General features: G+C 42.0%; 2 protein-coding genes across 2 annotated transcripts; both read right to left on the minus strand.

The window, feature by feature from the left end:
- Nucleotides 1–2,029: 2,029 nt before the first annotated feature.
- Nucleotides 2,030–8,273, minus strand: MRPL19 (mitochondrial ribosomal protein L19). The gene is given in 6 exon segments (XM_075266818.1): nt 2,030–2,328; nt 3,272–3,450; nt 4,188–4,322; nt 5,669–5,787; nt 7,289–7,397; nt 8,192–8,273. Coding segments are annotated over 6 exon segments (867 nt in total). The 3' UTR covers nt 2,030–2,085.
- A 7,246-nt stretch (nt 8,274–15,519) lies between these two features.
- Nucleotides 15,520–19,264, minus strand: LOC142198573 (serine/threonine-protein kinase SBK1-like). Its single transcript, XM_075269604.1, has 7 exons — nt 19,242–19,264; nt 18,996–19,123; nt 18,269–18,471; nt 17,602–17,957; nt 16,002–16,235; nt 15,683–15,741; nt 15,520–15,545 (listed from the first exon to the last, which is right to left on the minus strand). Exons 1-7 carry the CDS (start codon nt 19,262–19,264, stop codon nt 15,520–15,522), a joined length of 1,029 nt encoding a protein of 342 aa, XP_075125705.1.
- Nucleotides 19,265–20,829: the final 1,565 nt, after the last annotated feature.

Below are 20,829 nucleotides of genomic sequence, written 5' to 3' on the forward strand. Positions count from 1 at the left end.
CTGTGTCTTATCAGGCTGTGAGTTTATTACCAGCTTCACAGGATTGTCAGCAATATTACATAAAGGGATTTTCTGGCCCCAAATTGAGTTTTCACACTGGTGACCTATCTGTTATATATATAGGTATATATATATATATATATATATAGGTATATATATATATATATATATATATATATATATATATATATATATAGTTATATGGCTTTGTTAATGGAAAAATAAAGTTATGGTTTTTGAAACGCTTGAAGAAAAAAACAGGTTGTCTAGGGGTACAAACATGGCTGAAAAACTATTGCAACTCTTCTCTGCTCACTTGAATGAGACTGAGCTGCAATACCACACACAGCCCATGATGACGAGTGGCGCTGTTTCGGGTGGGAAAAAAAGACTGACCTATATTTCTAAGCCTGTATAATAGCAACACCCTCACTCATTTTTCAGTGTATGTGAATATATAAAATTTAATTTTTTATTAGGGCCGGGCAACTACCGCCTAAATCAAAATTGCAATTAATCAGGCATTTCACCTCAATTACAATTAATGGTGATCATTTAGGCCACATCTCTTTTCAAGTATGTGTTGGTTGAACCTTTCGAAGTTCGTCCAGCAGTTTTGTTCAGACCAAAAACACCAGAGCTGCTATTATACTCGGGGTACTCTGCAGACTCCAAAGTATAATGAGCAGAGGCCTCGGGGAGGTGAGTAAATGTAATGTCAGTGGTACTCACCTGGTCCTGCTGCTGAATAACATCAGGGACCGCCAAGAACCAATCAGGGGTCTAAGCAGTCTTTGATGTTATTCAGCAGCCCGGAAGAAGACTGGTGACCAGGAGAGGTGAGTAACACTGGTTTTTATGTTTGATCACCTCCCCTGGCCCTCTGACCTTTATACTCCAGGGTCTGAAGAGAACCAGACTATAATAGCAGTTTGGGTTTGGATATGTTCGGTCTGAACAAAACTAGGAAAAAGCTTGCAGACTATATAATAACCAAATACCAGACTAGAACAAAATGACTTCTGTTACTAATCTAAGTTTATGTAAATTTACAAGCCATTCTCCACTAAGGTAGCCTTTGTATAAGAAGCCCAAGTATCCATTGTTATTAACCATATGTAATGTATGTACACATTGAACAGTAACTCTGCCCTCAAGTGTTTGAGGGAGACATACCGTATATACCAGGGGAATAAAAGCCATGGCAGATTACAAATCACAACCTTCAAGGGGTTATGTCATGAATAATCTGCAAAACTGCTGAACAATGGGGGACTGACGGCCGAGACTCCACTGATCCTGAGAACGGAAGAGAGGTTTTACACCTGTATGCAAATATGGGAAAAGTGACCGAACCCTTGGAGGTTGGAGACTCTACCATTCACTGCAATAAGAGCACCTGAGATAGCCAATGTACAGCACTCAGCCTATGTCTGAATGTATGAGCCCTGCATGTGTATGGCCAGCTTTCCAAAGTCGGGTCTGGTCTCAAAATGCATTGACCTAATTTTCCAGGGTTTTCCCGCACTAAGATATTGATGACCTATCCTTAAGTGTTCAGATGTTGGATTTCACTGCCCATATACCGATGACTTATTTTAGGCCCCGTTCTCACGGAGTAACATGCCGCTCATTTAGACATGTAAACACGTGTCAGAGCGCGGTGCTTCAAAACAGATCCCATTTTAAAGGCTATTCACGCATATGTGGGGCTCATACAGCATCATTTTGCTGATAGAGCCCCTTTAATCTCCTGTGACGATGATGACATATGTGCCATCCAGTCTATTTGGTGCAGGGTGGGAATATGTCTGCAGGATAAATAGTAACTTCAGTGCTTAATTTATCAAGGGGTATACAAGGATAATTTCTAGGATGCTTTATTTAAGGCTAGGTTCACATCTGTGCGGGGATTCCATTCCCCATTCGCTTACACCACGTGGGGCTCCCGGCCTTAACCATCTGTTCTTGCTTGTGTGCAGTCCCTTTTGTAGACGGATGACCCCACAGTCAGTCACCAAGAACAAGGTCTGTATAAATCATTTATTCACATGATACAAATAATCTCTGCACCGGATCACTTCTTCACGCGCCGGTTCTGCTACTATCCTGAGAGAGTTTTTGGTTGATTTCCTCTAATATCGCCTTCTCTATTTTGCTGGTGTCATACTCCATCAGCATATCAAACTTCTGCCAAGGCTTGGCCGACTTCTTAGCCCTCACCTTGTGTTTCTCCAGAAGATAATAATCAAAGTTGATCCCTTTAATGTTGTGTTTTTCTTGTTCCCATCTTTTGGACCAAGGTCGTGGCTTCATCCTCACTTGCATCTATTGGGGGGAGCAGATAGAAAAGTTCAATCATTACAGACCTGTTAATGGGATTGTCCAATCTCAATTTACTTAATTCCTCTGGGGTTTTTTCGTGCGGTACCGAGGGGTTCCAGACTAGTACTGACTTCAGGTGACATGATCAGAACCAGCATCGGTCCCTGGCTTCTCCGCCTCTTCCCTCCTTTCTATTTTCCACTATCAGCACTATGTGGGCTCGGTTTACTATAGTCTGCCAGGCCACATGCCATATCTAACAAGCTGTGGAGCAGGAAGGAGGTGGCACAACCTGGATGGCGGGTGCTGGTTCTAGTCACATCACCTGAGGTTGGAACCAGCCCAGAACCCCCAAATACAGCAGGAAATAAAAACCCAGAGGAAGCAAATTAATAATCCCTGGAGAACCCCTTGAAGTGAGAGAAGTAGGGGCCCAATACTGGTTCCAATCAGAGGACCCAGTGTGGGGACAATTAGGTACCCATAGTTCCAGCATTTCAAAAAAACCCTAGAGAGAGTCAGTAAAAAAAAAAAAAAAAAAAAAAAAAAAAAACTCCCAAAGATCACCAGGTCACAATGAGACTCCTTCACTATGTTAGTAAATAGAGCCGCATTGTGACCCCTAGTGTGCTGTACCTGTGACTAGTCTCAAAAAGTTCAAGCAATGTCAGGGTCACAATGCAACTTTACTACGAGTAGTGAAAGAGTCAGAGAGCGACCCTTGATCACATGACGTGTCAGTGTGTAGTACTAGCCTTATATTACATTCATATACCATGAACCCAACAGGAATGTACCAGTCCCAGGAGATGGGCCTGACATGTGCCACCTGTTTCTTGTGATGCGTTTCATTTTACCACTAGGGGCGACATTTCTAGGAGTATGTAACCCCTCCTTGGTGAGCAGCTCTTTAGTACCTGTGACTGCTCTGTAGTTGGATTCTTACCTTGTTCACAGGGACTTCTAGGCCCATAGATAGGGCAGGCTTCATATTAACATCGATAGTGCTGTATTCAGGGAGGGCATCGCGCAGGTACAGCAGCTTCTCATCCACTCTCTTCTCAAGCTTTAACACTTGAATTTCCTGGATAAGGGGATTGTACAACTCGTACCTTATTTCCACACCTAAAAAACAAATTGACAGATCGGTATGTAGCTTCATGGAAATGGGTCTGACATACCTGACATAAGGAAGACGGACTACAAGTACATACATAGCTTTAAAGGGAACGGGTCATCACTATAGACCTATTGCTTACTTTTTTTTTTTCTCTTATTTTTCAGTTTTTTTTATTTATTTTTAATTCTATTTTCTGGACACTATTCCAGGGCAGCCATCTTGCCTATACCGCTGTTGACAGCATTCTAGAGATGTTCATTTACTTCTATGGATGAGTGTTGTGGGCAGATTCTGTGACCTCTGGAGGGGGAAGAGGTAAGCTGTGATCATCGCCTATTGGAATGGTGGGTCCTGTCTTACAGGGGTTTTATCATTACAGGCACAGGATAGGGAATACTCGCCACATCACTGGGGGTCCGACCACGGAGACCGCTATTTATCTGGAGAATGGAGACCTAAAGTCCTCCTGCATCCATGTGACTGAGGTGACAGTGCAATCTATGGCAATTCCATAGACGCCAATGTAGCGCTAGTCAGGCAACCTTTGGTCACATCACATGGAGGCTTTTGGGCCCCCATTCTTATGGCTGGGAATCCCAGAAGATAGGGGAAGTCTGTGTTAATGACAAGACCACATAACTAAATATAAGTGTTACCTGCCTGTGATAATCCTGAGGTGATTGCTGAGAAGTGATCTCTACAGAACAAATAAGACTCTAAAATGAACGTGATCTTAACCAACCTTGTCCATCAATAACATTTCGCAGCAAAAATGTTCCCCCCAAGCCGTGTCCGGATCTTTCTATGCAAAGGCCTACAAATCTGTTGCTCTTTTTGTTTGCATGAGGATCAGCCATTGTAACTGCAACAATACTTCCTGGGGATCAGAGAGAGAAAACATTAGTATCTTCATGTAACTCAGCCACATATTGAACAGTCCCCACAAAGTCACAAGAAAATGATCAACCCTCGCTCTGGCAGACTAAAAGTACTCGCAGACATGTACGACTACCCATCACCTGCACTTGTGGGCGCTGAACCACAGGGTTGTCGCTCCTGGAGCAGCACCAGGGATGTCCTAACCCAGCATTGCAGCGGGAGGCGAGTCACTGTGAACCACCGAAGTAAAGACTGTCACGGCTGTGGGTGTATTCATTAGGAGAAGGTATATACTATTTTGTATGGGCGAGCATCACACCCATCCAACTTCATGGCATTAATACAGGTGACGATAGCAGTGCTGCCATCCTTACAGGCGCTCATACACATTAGATACCTGTATATATGGGGCATCCAGACTGTCCCCCAATGACAATGTCAGAGAAAACGGGGATGTGACATGCCGGATCTCAACATGCTTTATCATTCTTCTGCACCCTTCTGATCAGAGCAGACATGTTTATGGGGAGGTCAGGGAAGAGGATTTATTTTTCCCATTGGATGAAGTCAATGCTACAACTGCAGAATTTACTGAACTGATGTGCCAAAAATGCATGGAGGGCAAAGAACCATCTTGATTAGGTGAGGGGGGTGGGGGGGGATCTTCACATATCTGGGCACTAATGGATGTATAGAGGATATTCCAGTAAGATATCACCTATCCACTAGAGTACCATACTCTGCTCTTGTTGTCAGTACCATAGAGATAAGAGGCCGCATATATGCAGGACCACTTAACTCCTCCCCACTCTGGTGACTGGTGGGGGTCTCAGCGACTGGATCTGTCCGATCTAGTAGTTAAAGGGGTTCTAGGCTACATAATTGATGATCTACCTTAGAATAAGTCATCAGTTAAAGACTGACAGTGGTCTGACACCACGGTCCCCGGCTGATCAGCTGTTTGAATAGGCTGCAGTGCTCGGGTAGTAACTAAGGACAGTCCCATACATTGGTATAGGAGCTTGTGCTTGTCACCTGTAACCTGGACTGAGTTGTATTTAGGCCATGTGACCAATGAATGTGACGTCACATGGCCTGTAATGTGGACCACTGAATGATGGGGCTCCTGTGTTTCGAACCTGCACAGATCTTCAATGAATGAGCTATCCCAAGGATCGGTCATTAATTTACAAGTCCCAGAAAAAACCCTATAACTTGTTATTCCTGGTATAGCCTCTTAAATTACTCCGGCACAAATCAGGGCAATCCATGGCAGGGAGACTTCCTCTTGCTACCACCTGAGATGAAGGCATCTGAGTGATTGAATGCAATGAGTTCCCGCACCTACGTAGAACTCAGGAATGTTTAGGACTTTTCTCCTCTCGATCATGTCTTGTCTTTCCATGTAGTACTTAAGGGGGCTTTTCCTGCTCCGAGGGGGTATAAATTCTGGGCTCAAAAACCTGCATAGTGGGGAATGGAGGGAAATAGAAGAAAATAGATGTCAAAACGTGCACAGATAATAGGACGTGTAATATGGATACATACAGATGAGATATAACACCGGCAGTCACCCCAATAATACAGAAACATTGGGGTCCCGTGTGCCATCAAGAGGGGGCAATGCACTTGGCAATACCGTCACAATAAATGTACACTTACTGGGACAGTCACAGTAGTTTCAGGTACAAATCTGCCATGTGTGATTTCACCCTTAGAAGTCAGAAAAATCAACCAGGAAGATGTGAACGCCATGTAGACCTGAAACCAAAGCTGTAGGTCCTGCTGCTTACTTACAAAATTGTGCAGCCATTAAAGGGGAGTCAAATATTAATGAGTTACCAATAACAAAATGGTCGGGGTCTAACATCAAGGACCCCACGTATCAGCTGTTTGAAGAGATCACAATGTCTAACGTAAACCCTTAACCTTCCTCTGTCCCCGCTCCCACATTACCCCACATGATATGATGTCATCTCAGGATAACTTTATAGGTCCAAGCTCCATCCACATGTTACAGGACACGACTGGTGACGGCTCAAAGTTTTATGTTTGTGTAATGACAGTCACCTCTATTACAAAAGTGTCTGACCTCTGTATAAGCAATGCCACCCCTGCTACCTCTTGTGTCACCCCCTCTACCTCATAGATTGTAAGCTCTTGCGAGCAGGGCCCTCAGTCCCATTGTGTGAGGTGACTATTTCTTTGTAATGTGTCTTTCTCTCTGTATTTGAACCCTACAAATTGTACAGCGCTGCGGAATATGTTGGCGCTATATAAATAACATTTATTATTATTATTATTGTAGCATTCGGATGAGCTCTGCAACCTCTTATGATATTTCTACTGAATACCAAGCACAGCGCCGTACATTGTATAGTGTCTGTGCTTGGTATTGCCACTCAGTACCATTTACTTGAATGGGGCTGAGCTGCAAACAGATCATGTTACGAATGAATGTGACGTCCCTGGTCTATGAAGTGGAAGCAGCGTTCACCCAGCTGATCCGTGAGGGTCCCAGATAGGCGACCACTAAAAATCAGATATTGGTGACCTATCCTGAGGACCGGTCATCAATATTCATCTTCTAGAAAACCCCTTCAACAATCCGTTTTGGAAACAGCTTATCTGTGGATCAACTACGTGCTGGTACATTTTGTGGTCACCTGCCATAGGCCAATATATAGTACAACAGGGTTAAAGTACCGGTTACAAAATGACGCTGCTGTTCGGAAGAATATTACTGACAGGTTCACCTACCATACAAGTCAATGGCCCCACTCAAGTCAATCAATGATTGAAAGCAAACTCATAGAGACAGGGGATGCAGAGACATGAAACATCCCATTCCCATTCACTGCTGTCTCTATATCATTTGTTCTGCAGCTTCCAGGCCATCCTGGGAGTTGTAGTTCCACAACATCTGGAGAGACCCCTACTTTAAACTATAAGAAGAGTCCTCACCTTTTCTGGGATTCTTGAGACACGGACTTATCTATTATTAGCGGCTTAACAGGAGGCTTGAAGGTTGTAGGTTCTCCATCGCTAAGAAGTCTGGCAGGGGTCAAAATCCCTGTATGAAAGGAAACACAGACTAGTATCACTACAAATAATACTATCAAATATACAATAATAAGACATGGAGGATACAGCGGACGATCGGGCCTGGAGCTCAGATGCTTCAGTAATAGAGGTGCTCTCCTAGGGGTTATATGTAACATGTATGTTCCTATGAGGTCACCGTCACCAAGGTCTCTCGCGATATCACTGCGGAAACAACGGCGCAATGCGCGGGGTGCGGTTGGTCCTCTTAGTTTACCGTGGTGGGTCTGCCATCTTAATATTGGGCCCTGTCAGAGATAAGATGGGGCTACACAGAGATTCTGGCTATGACTCCCATCCTGCAACCCAAGATCACTATGATGTCCTGTGATAACTGAAGTAATGCAAGTGGTAGGGGTCACACATGGCAAAAAATAATATATATGTTATAATTATATATATATATATATATATATATATATATATATATATATATATATATATATATATACACACACACACACACATATGTATATATTTCCATATTGTATATATACAGATATTTTATCATATATATAATATTTCATATATATAATACATGTGTGCATTTTCTACCATAGGATAAGAAAATCCATTAGATAACATATATATATATATATATATATATATATATATATATATATATGATAAGATAATTCATTATATGAATATACATATATAACATCTCATTCAATGTCCATACACGCATTACAGTATTATATACACACCTGACCTATGATAACACAACCATTCCCCATTAATAATATCTCTCGCCCCCGTTCTCACCTGTCCGGTACCGAGCTAGGAGCAATGACCTCCTGCACGCCGCCATGTTTATCCCGTGCTGAGACCGTCAGGCTGAGAGCATGCGCAGTGAGCGCTACAGACTGCACTACGGAGAGCCAAGGAGCTCAAGAACATCAGCGAAGCGAAGCGAGAAATCCAGGACCGCTGCTTCAAATACATTGGTGTAGAATTGTGTCACGTGATTCTCTGTGTCTAGCTTGTGTTGCTGGAGTGTTATAGGGGGCGCTGTTTCTGCTTTGGGAACCTGTGAATGGCTTTTATAATCTGTTTATGTCACAGTCCAAAAAAGTTGAAAGGGCTACCTGGGCAACCAGTGAGAACCTGAGGGGGCTCAGAGACCTCTCTCCAGTATAATACATAGCATTACCTCTTACAAATTTTGCATTGGGGGTGAGGGGATTAAAATGATGGGTCTAAGGTCTGTGTGTGTTTTGCTATGTGGTGTAGATGTTATACCTTGAAGGGGCATCTCCCATATAAATATGGGGGGGGGGGGGCGGGGCAATAAAGCCCAAAAATACTGTGTAGTATATTGCACCCCCCCCCCCCTTTCCAATCTGCCTCATATCTTTTCTCCAAATTCATGTCCCCACATCTCTGCCCCCAGTGTCATACCGTCCTCTCCTTCATCTGCCCCCAGTTTCACGTTCCACCTCAGTGTACACATTACACTTACCTTCTCCTCGTTCTCTCGCCGCTCTCTCTCTCGCACAGTTGTAGACGCGATGTGACGTCATCACATTGCGTCTACACAGCCAGTAGCCGGCGTGCAGCGGCGAAGCAAGGAGCTGACCTGTGACAGCTCCTTGCGTCAGCCACGTATGTGTTCAACTCAGATCTGCGTCCTCCGGGCCCACAAAAACACCAAGGTCTGGATACAACCTCAACATCTGCACCTCCCATGGCCACAGACTGCAGACTTCACAGCTGGACGTTTACTTGGCTAATGTTGATCTAATTCATTTACTGGGGCTGGGAGTCAATTGCCTGTGTGAGAGCATAGCCTCGGGGGTGTGTGTGAACAGTGCTGGCCTTTCAGCAGCTTTCATTGCAGTAATGTATACCAATTACAGTCTAAACAGAAGCTAAATGGACATCGTTGACAGTCAGCAAATATGGGACTGGGAAGCTGCAAACTATTGTGTTTTCCTGAAAACAGACTTAGAAGTTTCTTGGTTTTTCATGATGAAAACTGAATCCAGAATATGAGTTAGAAGAAGCAGACCATGTGGCTCCTTTGGGACCCCTGGAGAGAACAAATCCAACCCATGATTGGTTACAACCAGTGCAAAGATCTCTTCTTCCCTTTTCACTGGGAAATGAACCCAAAGATGATAGAAAAGAGATGGGGCAAAAAAATCACCCGGCCCTCATGGTTGGCAGTGTGGTGTATTATTCAGTGGGTGAGTCCCATTTTAATCTTTACTATAACCCCCCTCCACCAAACAGCTATGGGAAGATGACCTTTCTGTAAGGGGGTGTCCCAGCATTTTGTTTTTTTTCACTACCTATTCTTATGATAGGCCATAAATTGGTGAGGGGCTGATAGTTCCCCTAAACACGTAGGTCTACGTTCACATCTGTGGCAGAATCTCCATTAGAGACTTCGTCACTGTGTCTACCTGAAAATTGGCAAAAGAAAAGGTCCCGCATGAAGGACTTTTCCTGTGTATCAGTTTTAAAACAAGGCTCCCTGACAGATCCCATTATAGTCAATGTGGTCCATTGTGTAACCAATTTTATCAATCCACCTCTCTCTTGTTCTGCTCCTCTGACAGACCAGAAAGGACATTATCTTCTTAGCTTATCTTCTATCCATATCATTGGAGATAACATGCTGTTTAGGTGGGGGCTTGACCACTCAGACCCCACTGATCGGGAAGAGGAAGGGACTTTCTTGTTCCTTTCTGAAAAAATTGCCGTCTTCACTGCTCCATTCATTTTCAATAGGAGCACAGGCAGGGCCGCCACTAAATGTCTGCCCCCACCCCGCCATTTTAACACTACTTTATTTTGTGACATACCACTTATGTATTACCTCCCAACTTTTGAACAAATTTAGCTCCGCCCACTTTTCTGTTGACTCTACCCATTCTCATTCATTTTCATGTGCCCCCACACAGTAAAATCCTCCTACAGTCACCTGTAAATTATATGCCTCCCCTCCATCTCTCCCCCAGTTTCATATACACCCTTCATCTGCCCCCAGTTTAATGTCCCCCCCCTCCATCTCTGTCCCCAGTTTCATGCTGTTCTCCCCCTTTCAACTGCCCACAGTTTCATGTCCCCCCATCTCTGCCCCAGTGTCATGTCATTCCCCCCTTCATTTGCCCCAGTGTCATGCCATTCTCCCCCCCCTCATCTGCCCCAGTGTAATGTCATTCTCCCCCCCTTCATCTGCCCCAGTGTCATGCCATTCTCTCCCCACCCCCTTCATCTTCCACAGTGTCATGCCGTTCCCCCCCTCCCCTTTATTTGCCCCCCAGTTTCATGGGCCCCCTTCATTATGTTAAACACAAAACAAACACTTATTTACACTCACCCTTCCTTCCATCGCTCCCTCGCCGCTCCTCTCACTCCACTAACAGGTGTAAGCACAATGTGACGTCATCACATCGTGCCTACACACGCCGAAGCCGGGCGCAGCATTAAAGCAGTAGCTGAGCTCCTGCTTTAATCGCCTGTGTATTCAGCTCATCGGCGTCCGACAGACGCCGATGAGCTGAAATCGGGACAGGCAAGTGCCGGGGGGCAACCAAAAGGCTCTGTGGGCCCCGGCACTTGCCCGACTATACTACAGTGACGCCGGCCCAGGGCACAATTGCTGCTGCGGGCGCCGGCCAACACCGGGCCCCCCCCATTTTTCAATTTGGCCGGGCCCCTGACGCCAGTAGCGGTAATACTGGCCTATCAGCGGCCCGGAGCACAGGAGGCAGCCTAACATTGTCTGAGTGGCTGGACCCCAACTGATCTACAAGTTATCCCTTATGGCTAGGAGATAACTTCTTTTCCTTAGAAAACTCATTTAGGCTAGCCACGAGCCAAAACGGCCACGCTAATGTGCTGCAGGAACAACCGAAGCCCCCACCCCGTGAGGCCCCGGCCTTAGGCTAGAGCCGCACATTGTGAAACTACCGCATTATGACAATGATAGGAAGGCCATAGCAAAAAAAAATTACCTGCAATGTGGATGGAGTTCTTGACTAATCCAACCCACAAATTGCATAGAAAATTTTGCAAAGCTGTAAAAGCTTTTCAAAAACACACGCGTTTTTAAAAATTGCAGCTTCATCAATTGTACCTGTGGCAACATTGGCATTTACCATAGAGGTACAATAGGGGCAGAAAGTCCACAGAGGAAAAATGCAATGAAAAACAGGAAAAAAAAAAATTTCAACCACGATTTTTTTTTTTTTTTTTGCTGCATTTTGCTATATGGGGCCTTAGCCTTACAAAAAACAAAAAAAAAAAAAAGGGGCCAGTGGTTAGCACTGCAGCCTTGCAGTGCTGGGTCCTGGTGTTCAAATCCCACCAAGGGCATTAAACCATCTGCAAGGAGTTTGTATGTTCTCCCCGTGTTTGCATGGATTTCCATCCCATATTCCAAAAAGACATACTGATAGGGAAAAAATGTACATTGTGAGCTCTATGTGGGGCACACAATCTACATAAAAAAAAAAAAAAAAAAAAAAAAAAATTATCCTGAAACTTGTTTATAACTTTAATATATTCAGATTTTTCAGTCATGTCCCCCCTTTCTTTCCTTAAGGCTATACAGACGAATTTCATTAAGCGTCTCCAATAGACATTTGCATGTGGATGGAATCAGAATGGCCTGACTTAGTCATTCGCATGACATTAGCACCTCAGTACCTCTCTGTGCAGGCTCCTGGTGCAATTCTGTATTCATCTAGGTGGGTCTCCTACCTGACAGGCCTGGAAAGGAGTCGTCTTTGCCTTGCAGTCACCCCCATTCCTGAGGCCCAGACCTCAATATCTGTATAAGATATAATTGAAGATTAATTTTCTATATTTCCATCTTCATATCATCTATATGTGTAGAAGTCTCATACCTATTCTTCTGTCTATCATTTATGTATCTATCATGTCTCCTATCTTTACCCATCTCTTATTTGTCTTACGATATTCCATCTTGTCTCAGTATACTGTATCTCTGTGTACATATATGATTTATGCCTTTGGATATAAACAAAAATATTAATCCTAATAAATATAAATATATATATATATATATATATATATATATATATATATATATATATATATACATACACACACACACAGTCCTATGAAAAAGTTTGGGCACCCCTATTAATCTTAATCATTTTTTGTTCTAAATATTTTGGTGTTTGCAACAGCCATTTCAGTTTGATATATCTAATAACTGATGGACACAGTAATATTTCAGGATTGAAATGAGGTTTATTGTACTAACAGAAAATGTGCAATATGCATTAAACCAAAATTTGACTGGTGCAAAAGTATGGGCACCTCAACAGAAAAGTGACATTAATATTTAGTAGATCCTCCTTTTGCAAAGATAACAGCCTCTAGTCGCTTCCTGTAGCTTTTAATCAGTTCCTGGATCCTGGATGAAGGTATTTTGGACCATTCCTCTTTACAAAACAATTCAAGTTCAGTTAAGTTAGATGGTCGCCGAGCATGGACAGCCCGCTTCAAATCATCCCACAGATGTTCAATGATATTCAGGTCTGGGGACTGGGATGGCCATTCCAGAACATTGTAATTGTTCCTCTGCATGAATGCCTGAGGATTTGGAGCGGTGTTTTGGATCATTGTCTTGCTGAAATATCCATTCCCGGCGTAACTTCAACTTCGTCACTGATTCTTGAACATTATTCTGAAGAATCTGCTGATACTGAGTGGAATCCATGCGACCCTCAACTTTAACAAGATTCCCGGTGCCGGCATTGGCCACACAGCCACAAAGCATGATGGAACCTCCACCAAATTTTACAGTGGGTAGCATGTGTTTTTCTTGTAATGCTGTTTTTTTTGGACGCCATGCATAATGCCTTTTTGTATGACCAAACAACTCAATCTTTGTTTCATCAGTCCACAGGAACTTCTTCCAAAATGAAGCTGGCTTGTCCAAATGTGCTTCTGCATACCTCAGGCGACTCTGTTTGTGGTGTGCTTGCAGAAACGGCTTCTTTCTCATCACTCTCCCATACAGCTTCTCCTTGTGCAAAGTGCGCTGTATTTTTGACCGATGCACAGTGACACCATCTGCAGCAAGATGATGCTGCAGCTCTTTGGAGGTGGTCTGTGGATTGTCCTTGACTGTTCTCACCATTCTTCTTCTCTGCCTTTCTGATATTTTTCTTGGCCTGCCACTTCTGGGCTTAACAAGAACTGTCCCTGTGGTCTTCCATTTCCTTACTATGTTCCTCACAGTGGAAACTGACAAGTTAAATCTCTGAGACAACTTTTTGTATCCTTCCCCTGAACAACTATGTTGAACAATCTTTGTTTTCAGATCATTTGAGAGTTGTTTTGAGTAGCCCATGATGCCACTCTTCAGAGGAGATTCAAATAGGAGAACAACTTGCAATTGGCCACCTTAAATACCTTTTCTCATGATTGGATACACCTGGCTATGAAATTCAAAGCTCAGTGAGGTTACAAAACCAATTTTGTGCTTCAGTAAGTCAGTAAAAAGTAGTTAGGAGTATTCAAATCAATAAAATGATAAGGGTGCCCATACTTTTGCACTGGTCAAATTTTGGTTTAATGCATATTGCACATTTTCTGTTAGTACAATAAACCTCATTTCAATTCTGAAATATTACTGTGTCCATCAGTTATTAGATATATCAAACTGAAATGGCTGCTGCAAACACCAAAATATTTAGAACTAAAAATGATTAAGATTAATAGGGGTGCCCAAACTTTTTCATAGGACTGTATATATATATATATATATATATATATATATATATATATATATATATATATATATATCTCTGAATAATTTATCAAAAATAAAATGAACAAAACTGGCATCGCGTTGGCTTACTGTAGCCTTGGAGTCCTGGGTTCGATCCCAGCCAAGAGCAATATCAGCAAGGAGTTTGTATGTTCTCCCCCTATTTGTGTGGGTTTCCTCCATATACTCCAGTTTCCTCCAAAGAAATACCGAGAGGATTTTAGATTGTGAGCCCAACTTGGGACAGAATTGACAATATCAGTGGAATACGATGGTCCTGTACGAGTAAGCATTTTTATTGGGGTGATATATTTCTATGTTCTCTCCTTTGTGGGTCACTGTGTTACAGGACATGAGTGGAAGAACTGAGCAGAGATAAATAAAGAGAAATACTATAAAGTGCAATATGGTAATGAGGAATCTAGTAGAATCTATTCCAGCCGTGTACCTACATGTTATCTCACACTAGTTATATTATCTTCTACAACTCGTAATACCTAAGGGATTATTCACACAAATTTATACTTTAAGGGGCCATTCACACAGAGGAAAATGGTGAGAAATTTGGTGTGGAATTTCAGGGCTGAAAAAAAAGCCTCCCATTAACTTTTAAGGGTCCCTTTTTCTGCCCCGCTATATGCATAGCTGAAAACTTTAAAAAAAAAAAGTAGTTAAGGGTGTCAGAATATGGTGACGCCAGACAGATCACATCATGTGGATAGATCATCAGTATAAAAATTCAGTTTGGGACCAGAATAATAGTAATAGATTTTATTTATATAGCACGAACATATCCTGCAGCACTTTACAGAGTGTAGTGTAATACAGACAGAGACATTACAGAGAAATAGTCATAGAACAGTCCCTACAGTGCTGATCCAGAGGAAGGCAAAAAAAAACCCTCGAGGCTTATGGCAATTCTTCAGGGAAAAAATTCCTTCCCGACTCCAAATCTGGCAGTCAGTATAAGACCCTGGATCAACATGTCCTTAAAATCTAGAATCCATAACCTGGAATATTATTCTGTTCTAGAAAGACTTCCAGGCCCTCTGAACTTGTCCAATGTATCCGCCATCACCACTTCATGGGGCAGAGACTTCATAGCCTCACTGCTCTTACTGTAAAGAATCCCCCTCTATGATGCTGGTGAAACCCTATATGGTTATATGTATATATGGGTATATGTGTATAAGGTATATGGGTATGTCTATATATGGGTATATGTATATATGGGTGTATGAGTATAAGGTATATGGGTATGTCTATATATGGGTATATGTATATATGGGTATATGTGTTGAATAACAGAGGGATCTTCCTATAAACAGTTATGTTGCTAGAGAGAACTTAAGAAATTGCTTCCTGTTGAAAGAAAATACAATAGATTAATAAAATATCCACAAATGTTCAGCAAACATAGAAAAACAAAATAAACCTAACCACCACCCGACAGCCACCATTCCCCCTGGGGGGGCAGTGCAGGGACATTAAACACTTACTGCCAGGTTTTTCCACAGATTCCAGCAGATCACTTGGAAATCCAGTAGATGGATATTTTCTTAATCAGTTTATCACTGACAAGTAGGAATTTTCTAAAGTGGAAGAACTCCTCCAGTCAAAATAATGTCCCCATGTCATAGACCTATATAAGAAATAACGTAAATAAAAAAACGCTAAGAGAAATCCAACTGAATTTTTTTTTTTTTAAATTGCGTTTCTGAACAATAAAGCAGTGAATTATATAAGCATTGAGTTCTATCTAGATTGTCCCATAAAATGTATCTGACACTGACTGGGGGTTACCTGTTTCCTTCTCACAAGACATGATGATGTGACCAGAGATCCTCCTTGCCAAGATTCTTCAGCATCTGAACATCATCTCCAGTTTTTTGACTCTCTGGAGTTTCTTCCATGGTCACTTGGGAAATGTCCTGAAGAGACTTGATCACATGATAGAAAGAAAAACTATTAGGAAAACATTCTAGACATAACTGGAGATCTGCGTCTTTGTGGCATTGAAGACAGGAAATTGTAGGTCCCAGTAAAATTATCCTAAGAAATCATCAAGGATCTTACAGTGTACAATATAAGTTGGCGGCCATAACCTTGTAGTGTCCCCAGAGCTATCTCTGCAGTTGGCAATGATATATTATGTCTTCAACTATCCTACTATTATAAAATGTGAAAGTTTGGATGTTTGTTCCTCGATCACGCAAAAACGGCTGAAAGAATTTGGATGAAATTTGGCAAATAGATAATTTGTAACCTCGATTAACACATATGTCACTTTTTATCCCGGAAAATGACATAGCTTCATAACTGTTATGAATTTATGTTCACATACTATATTAAACTTCTCTTGGCAGCAGGCTGATAAAGCCAGGTCTGTTATCTCTCTATGTAAACACAGCTAACCTTGAGTCCATTGTGTACATGCATTTGCATATTATCTGATCTGCTCCAGGCAGTGCTGACGAACTGGATGGGAATACACCTTTAATCCAAATTAGCAGTTTTTTCTTATTTTAAACATTGTGTCGCAAAATTCTAAAACAATGAGAGCTATGAAGGAGCCAGAAGTCAACAGAGTTCTCCTCAAGTGGAGCTCAGGGGGATCATTGACGCCAACAACACACTCATTATATGATGTTCCAGCAAGCTGCTGAGATGCCGGAATAATCACGGACACAGCGCGAGGAACAAGTTCAGCGGCAGGCCAGCTTAACAGCTACTAAAACGCAGGAGCAGGCGGATCATCAAAGCCAACAACACACTCATTATATGGCGTCCCAGTGAGCTGCCGCAACAATCACAGGCACAGCGTAAGGAACAAGTTCAGCTCTCAATGACAGCTTGAGAGCTGCTGAAACGCCTGAGCTGGCAAACCATCAATGGCAGCAATTTGATGAATATAGGCGGATCATCGACGCCAACAATATGCAGATGAAGTCGCAACCAGAGGCTAGTAGCTGATAATTATATTGTAGTACTCACCACCAAGTTCTTGCAAGAATGACTTCCCCACCATGCCCCAGAAAGAAGTCTTAAGCGATTTCCACTTCAGATCCGATAACTGCATGGTTTTCTGAATGGATGATCATGAGCAGATTGCCAGGCCTTGGTATGTTGTCTTCATCGTGCTCTATTATAATTATTTGGCATTCTTCGTCGTGTTCTATAAAGACTGTAATTGATTTTTCTTCTACCTCTACCTCCTCCATTACATGGGTCATCTGTCATCTCAGCCTTCCAAGGGTGGTTAATGTGGTCTAAGACAGTGACCACAGAATGTTGATTAGAGGGGTCTTCAGCAAACAGCAAATTGAAAATGTCTAATGCTTGTGTCGTCACAATTTCCCAATCTGTAGGTAAGGGCGCAAGACATGAATTTTGCTGCTATTGTCTGTACAATTGGTACATCGAATCTTCTTCAGTGGCCCCCTCCCAGGGGTAATAACCTGTTAAAGCAACAAAGAGAAGAACTCCAAAAGCCCAAGTGTCCACACTAGCACTTAAATATAGATACTCACCGCTCTTCAAGTTGCATATCTCCGGGGCCATGAATGGAATGATGTGGGACGTCATTGGGACGAGGCTGCCCGCATAACGTGTGAGTCCGAAGTCTCCCAACTTTATGAGATGGCACTCTGGGTCCATAAGGAAGACATTGTCGGGCTTTAGATCCCGGTGCACCAGACCTCTCATGTGCATAAACAACAGAGCACTTGAAATTTGGACAGCGCACCGCTTCAGACGATCTTCAGGCATCCCAAGCTGCAGAAATCAGATGAGTATTATGAGATGTAGGTATATACTACCATATATAATCACATATATAGGACTGTGGCAGAGATGATGATGTGGTTGGTGCAGCAGCAGGTCAATCTGTTACTGTGACAGCCATTTTGTATGAAACGTTGTAATGTTAGGAGAGTCTCCTCCACCTATTGTAGGGCTCAGTGTATTCCTAAGTGTCATGATGTCAGCCTATGTCACATCACATGTCTACCTCTAGCCTTTGGTATGTAACAGTATAGAAGAGGGATATTGTATGTAGGAGAACATATAAAGTAGGCTTTTCTTACCTGGTCTTTAATAAGCTCATGCATGGTTCCTGAAGGTGCCAGCTCCTGGGTCAGTATATAATGTTCAGGAGTTTCTATGAAGATGGGGTGGGTCCTGATAATGCTGGGGTGCTCAGAAAGACGGACTGACAACGACAGCTCAGAAAGGAACAGATTCCGATCCGTCCTCTCTTTTCTTTGAAGCTTCGCTGCCAGCAGAGTTCCTAAAAACAAAAAGACATTTTATTATGACTGGACTTTGATATGGTGGATCTCACTGATTTATTTGGGATCTGCCATCAATCTTATGTCTATAAGGCAGTGCTGGGACACCTTAGGAAGAACGAAGGCGCCTGACACTGGGGCCACTGGTTGATCAGCTGTTAGAAGCAGTTGCAGCCATTTCAGTACTTGCAAAGGCAAAAGTCACACCAAATATTGGTGGCATATAGGCTGAAGTGGAAATGCAGATTTTCTGTTGCAGATTTTGCTGCGTTTTTTTTTTTTTAGCCAAAGCCAAGAATGGCTAAAAAAGGAATATGAAATCTATAGGAAGCTCTGCTCAATCCACTCCTGGCCTTGGCTCAAGAAACACATCAAAATTTTCAGTAAAAAAAAAACAAAACAAGTTTTGGAAGCATTCTTTGCAGAAATTTTCTACAATTGTCTAAAATTTTTGAATAATTCAGTATATTGCCAACATTAGTCTACAGTACATGCATAGTTTGATTTTGACTTTTTCACATACCTGTTGTGTCTTCTGCAAGCACGACTTGCCCGTATGACCCTTGTCCAAGCGTCTTGATGATCCTGAAGACTTGGCTGATGTCTTGGAGGCGACTTCCATTATGACTGTAGTTGACATGATGAAATGTCCTATATAATATGTATTGAATATGTAAAATCTATAAAAATGTTGAAATGAAAAAAGTTGTTGTTCACATCAATGTTATGACAAATTAGTAAAATAACAAAATAAAATTTTTAAGCATACCTTCCAACAGTCCCAGGTGACATGGAACTGGGGACAGAGATGGAGAGGGGACATGGAACTGGGGGCAGATGAAGGGGGGGACATGAAACTTGGGCAGAGATGGAGGGGGGGCATATAATTTACGGGTGACTGTAGGAAGATTATACTGTGTGGGGGCACATGAAAAATGAATGAGAATGGGTGGAGTCAACACACAAGTGGGCAGAGCTAAATTTACCACGGGGAAAATAGTGCACCGCACATTCTGTCCCTCTTTCTGTTCTTCAAAAGTTAGTAGGTATGTTTCAGTGGAAAAAAGATTTACTGTATCACTCTGAAAATGTCAATCACAGTGTGACACTGAAAATTTTACTTTAGCCAGCATAACCAACAATTCATCATTGCGAAGCCGCAGGTATTCTACTAGTGTGTCATACAACAAGGACATGTTGCATCCCATAGCTTGGTACTGTATATGATTTCACAACATCACACACTATACAACCCCTGGCAAAAATGATGGAATCACCAGTCCCTGAGGATGTTCCTTCAGTTGTTTAATGTTGTAGAAAAAAAAACAGATCACAGCCATGAAGAAAAAAAAAACTAAAGGCATTTCACATGGCAACTTTCTGGCTTTAAGAAACACTAAAAGAAATCAAGCAAAATAATTGTGCTAGCCAGTAACAGTTAGATTTTTAGAACAAGTACAGGGAATAAATTATGGAATCACTCAATTCTGAGGAAAAAGTTATGGAATCATGAAATCAAATAAACAAAATAACACTCATAACACATATAATAACTAATAACACATCACTAGTACTTTGTTGCACCACCCCTGACTTTTATAACTTCTTGCAGTCTCTGAGGCATTGACTTCATGAGTGATAAACAAAACTCTTCAAAGATGGGATTTGCATACAGAAGAGCTAAAAGAAAGCCATCACTAACACCTAAACAGAAAAAAACAAGGTTACAATGGGCTAAGGAAAGGCAATCGTGGACTGTGGATGAAAGTCGTATTCAGTGAGACCGCGGAGACCACAAAAAGCTCACAGGCGGACACTTTGCAAAATCATTCAAATGAATTGGTTTGAAATGTGACTACTGGTTTCTGTCTCCTGTCCAGTTTTTTGGGCAGAAGACAGAAACCTGAAAGCGGAGACCGGGTGCAGGTGTGAACCCGCCCTATCACTGCTATTTAATGTTTTTGTGAAAAAATCATGGTGACCAGTACAACACTCTAACCTCTATCTATATATCTGTTTTATCTCTGTCTTTCCTTCTTTCTCATCTATTATCTAGATAAATTGTATATATGAAATGAATTGTATATTTTGGAATAATGTATATGAGAAAATGAGCAAACTAGACATGAAATAAAGTGCATTTTATTTGGTTCGTTTAATGGACTGTGTGAGGTCTGTATGTTGGGCAAAGATAGATATTTAATCTCCAATGTATATTGCTTATATATCTATGTTTGCATATCTCTATCTACTTCATATCTCTTTTATATCTATCTGCCTGCCTATGTCTATATATCTATCTATTTTATTTATAGTTTTATATGATCTAAATTATACCTCTATCTATCTATCTATCT

The sequence above is a fragment of the Leptodactylus fuscus genome, chromosome 3 (assembly GCF_031893055.1).
Source record: "Leptodactylus fuscus isolate aLepFus1 chromosome 3, aLepFus1.hap2, whole genome shotgun sequence".
Taxonomy (NCBI): domain Eukaryota; kingdom Metazoa; phylum Chordata; class Amphibia; order Anura; family Leptodactylidae; genus Leptodactylus; species Leptodactylus fuscus.

Bases quoted from the DNA above. Each gene is read 5' to 3' on its own strand.
- LOC142198573 (XM_075269604.1), bottom strand. From the start codon at position 19,264: ATGTCACCTGGGACTGTTGGAAG. The intron at 16,236-17,601 runs GTACCAATTGTA...ATGATTTCTTAG, and splicing joins GCCACTGAAGAAGATTCGAT to GATAATTTTACTGGGACCTA. The intron at 15,742-16,001 runs GTGAGAAGGAAA...AAACTGATTAAG, and splicing joins TGGTCACATCATCATGTCTT to AAAATATCCATCTACTGGAT.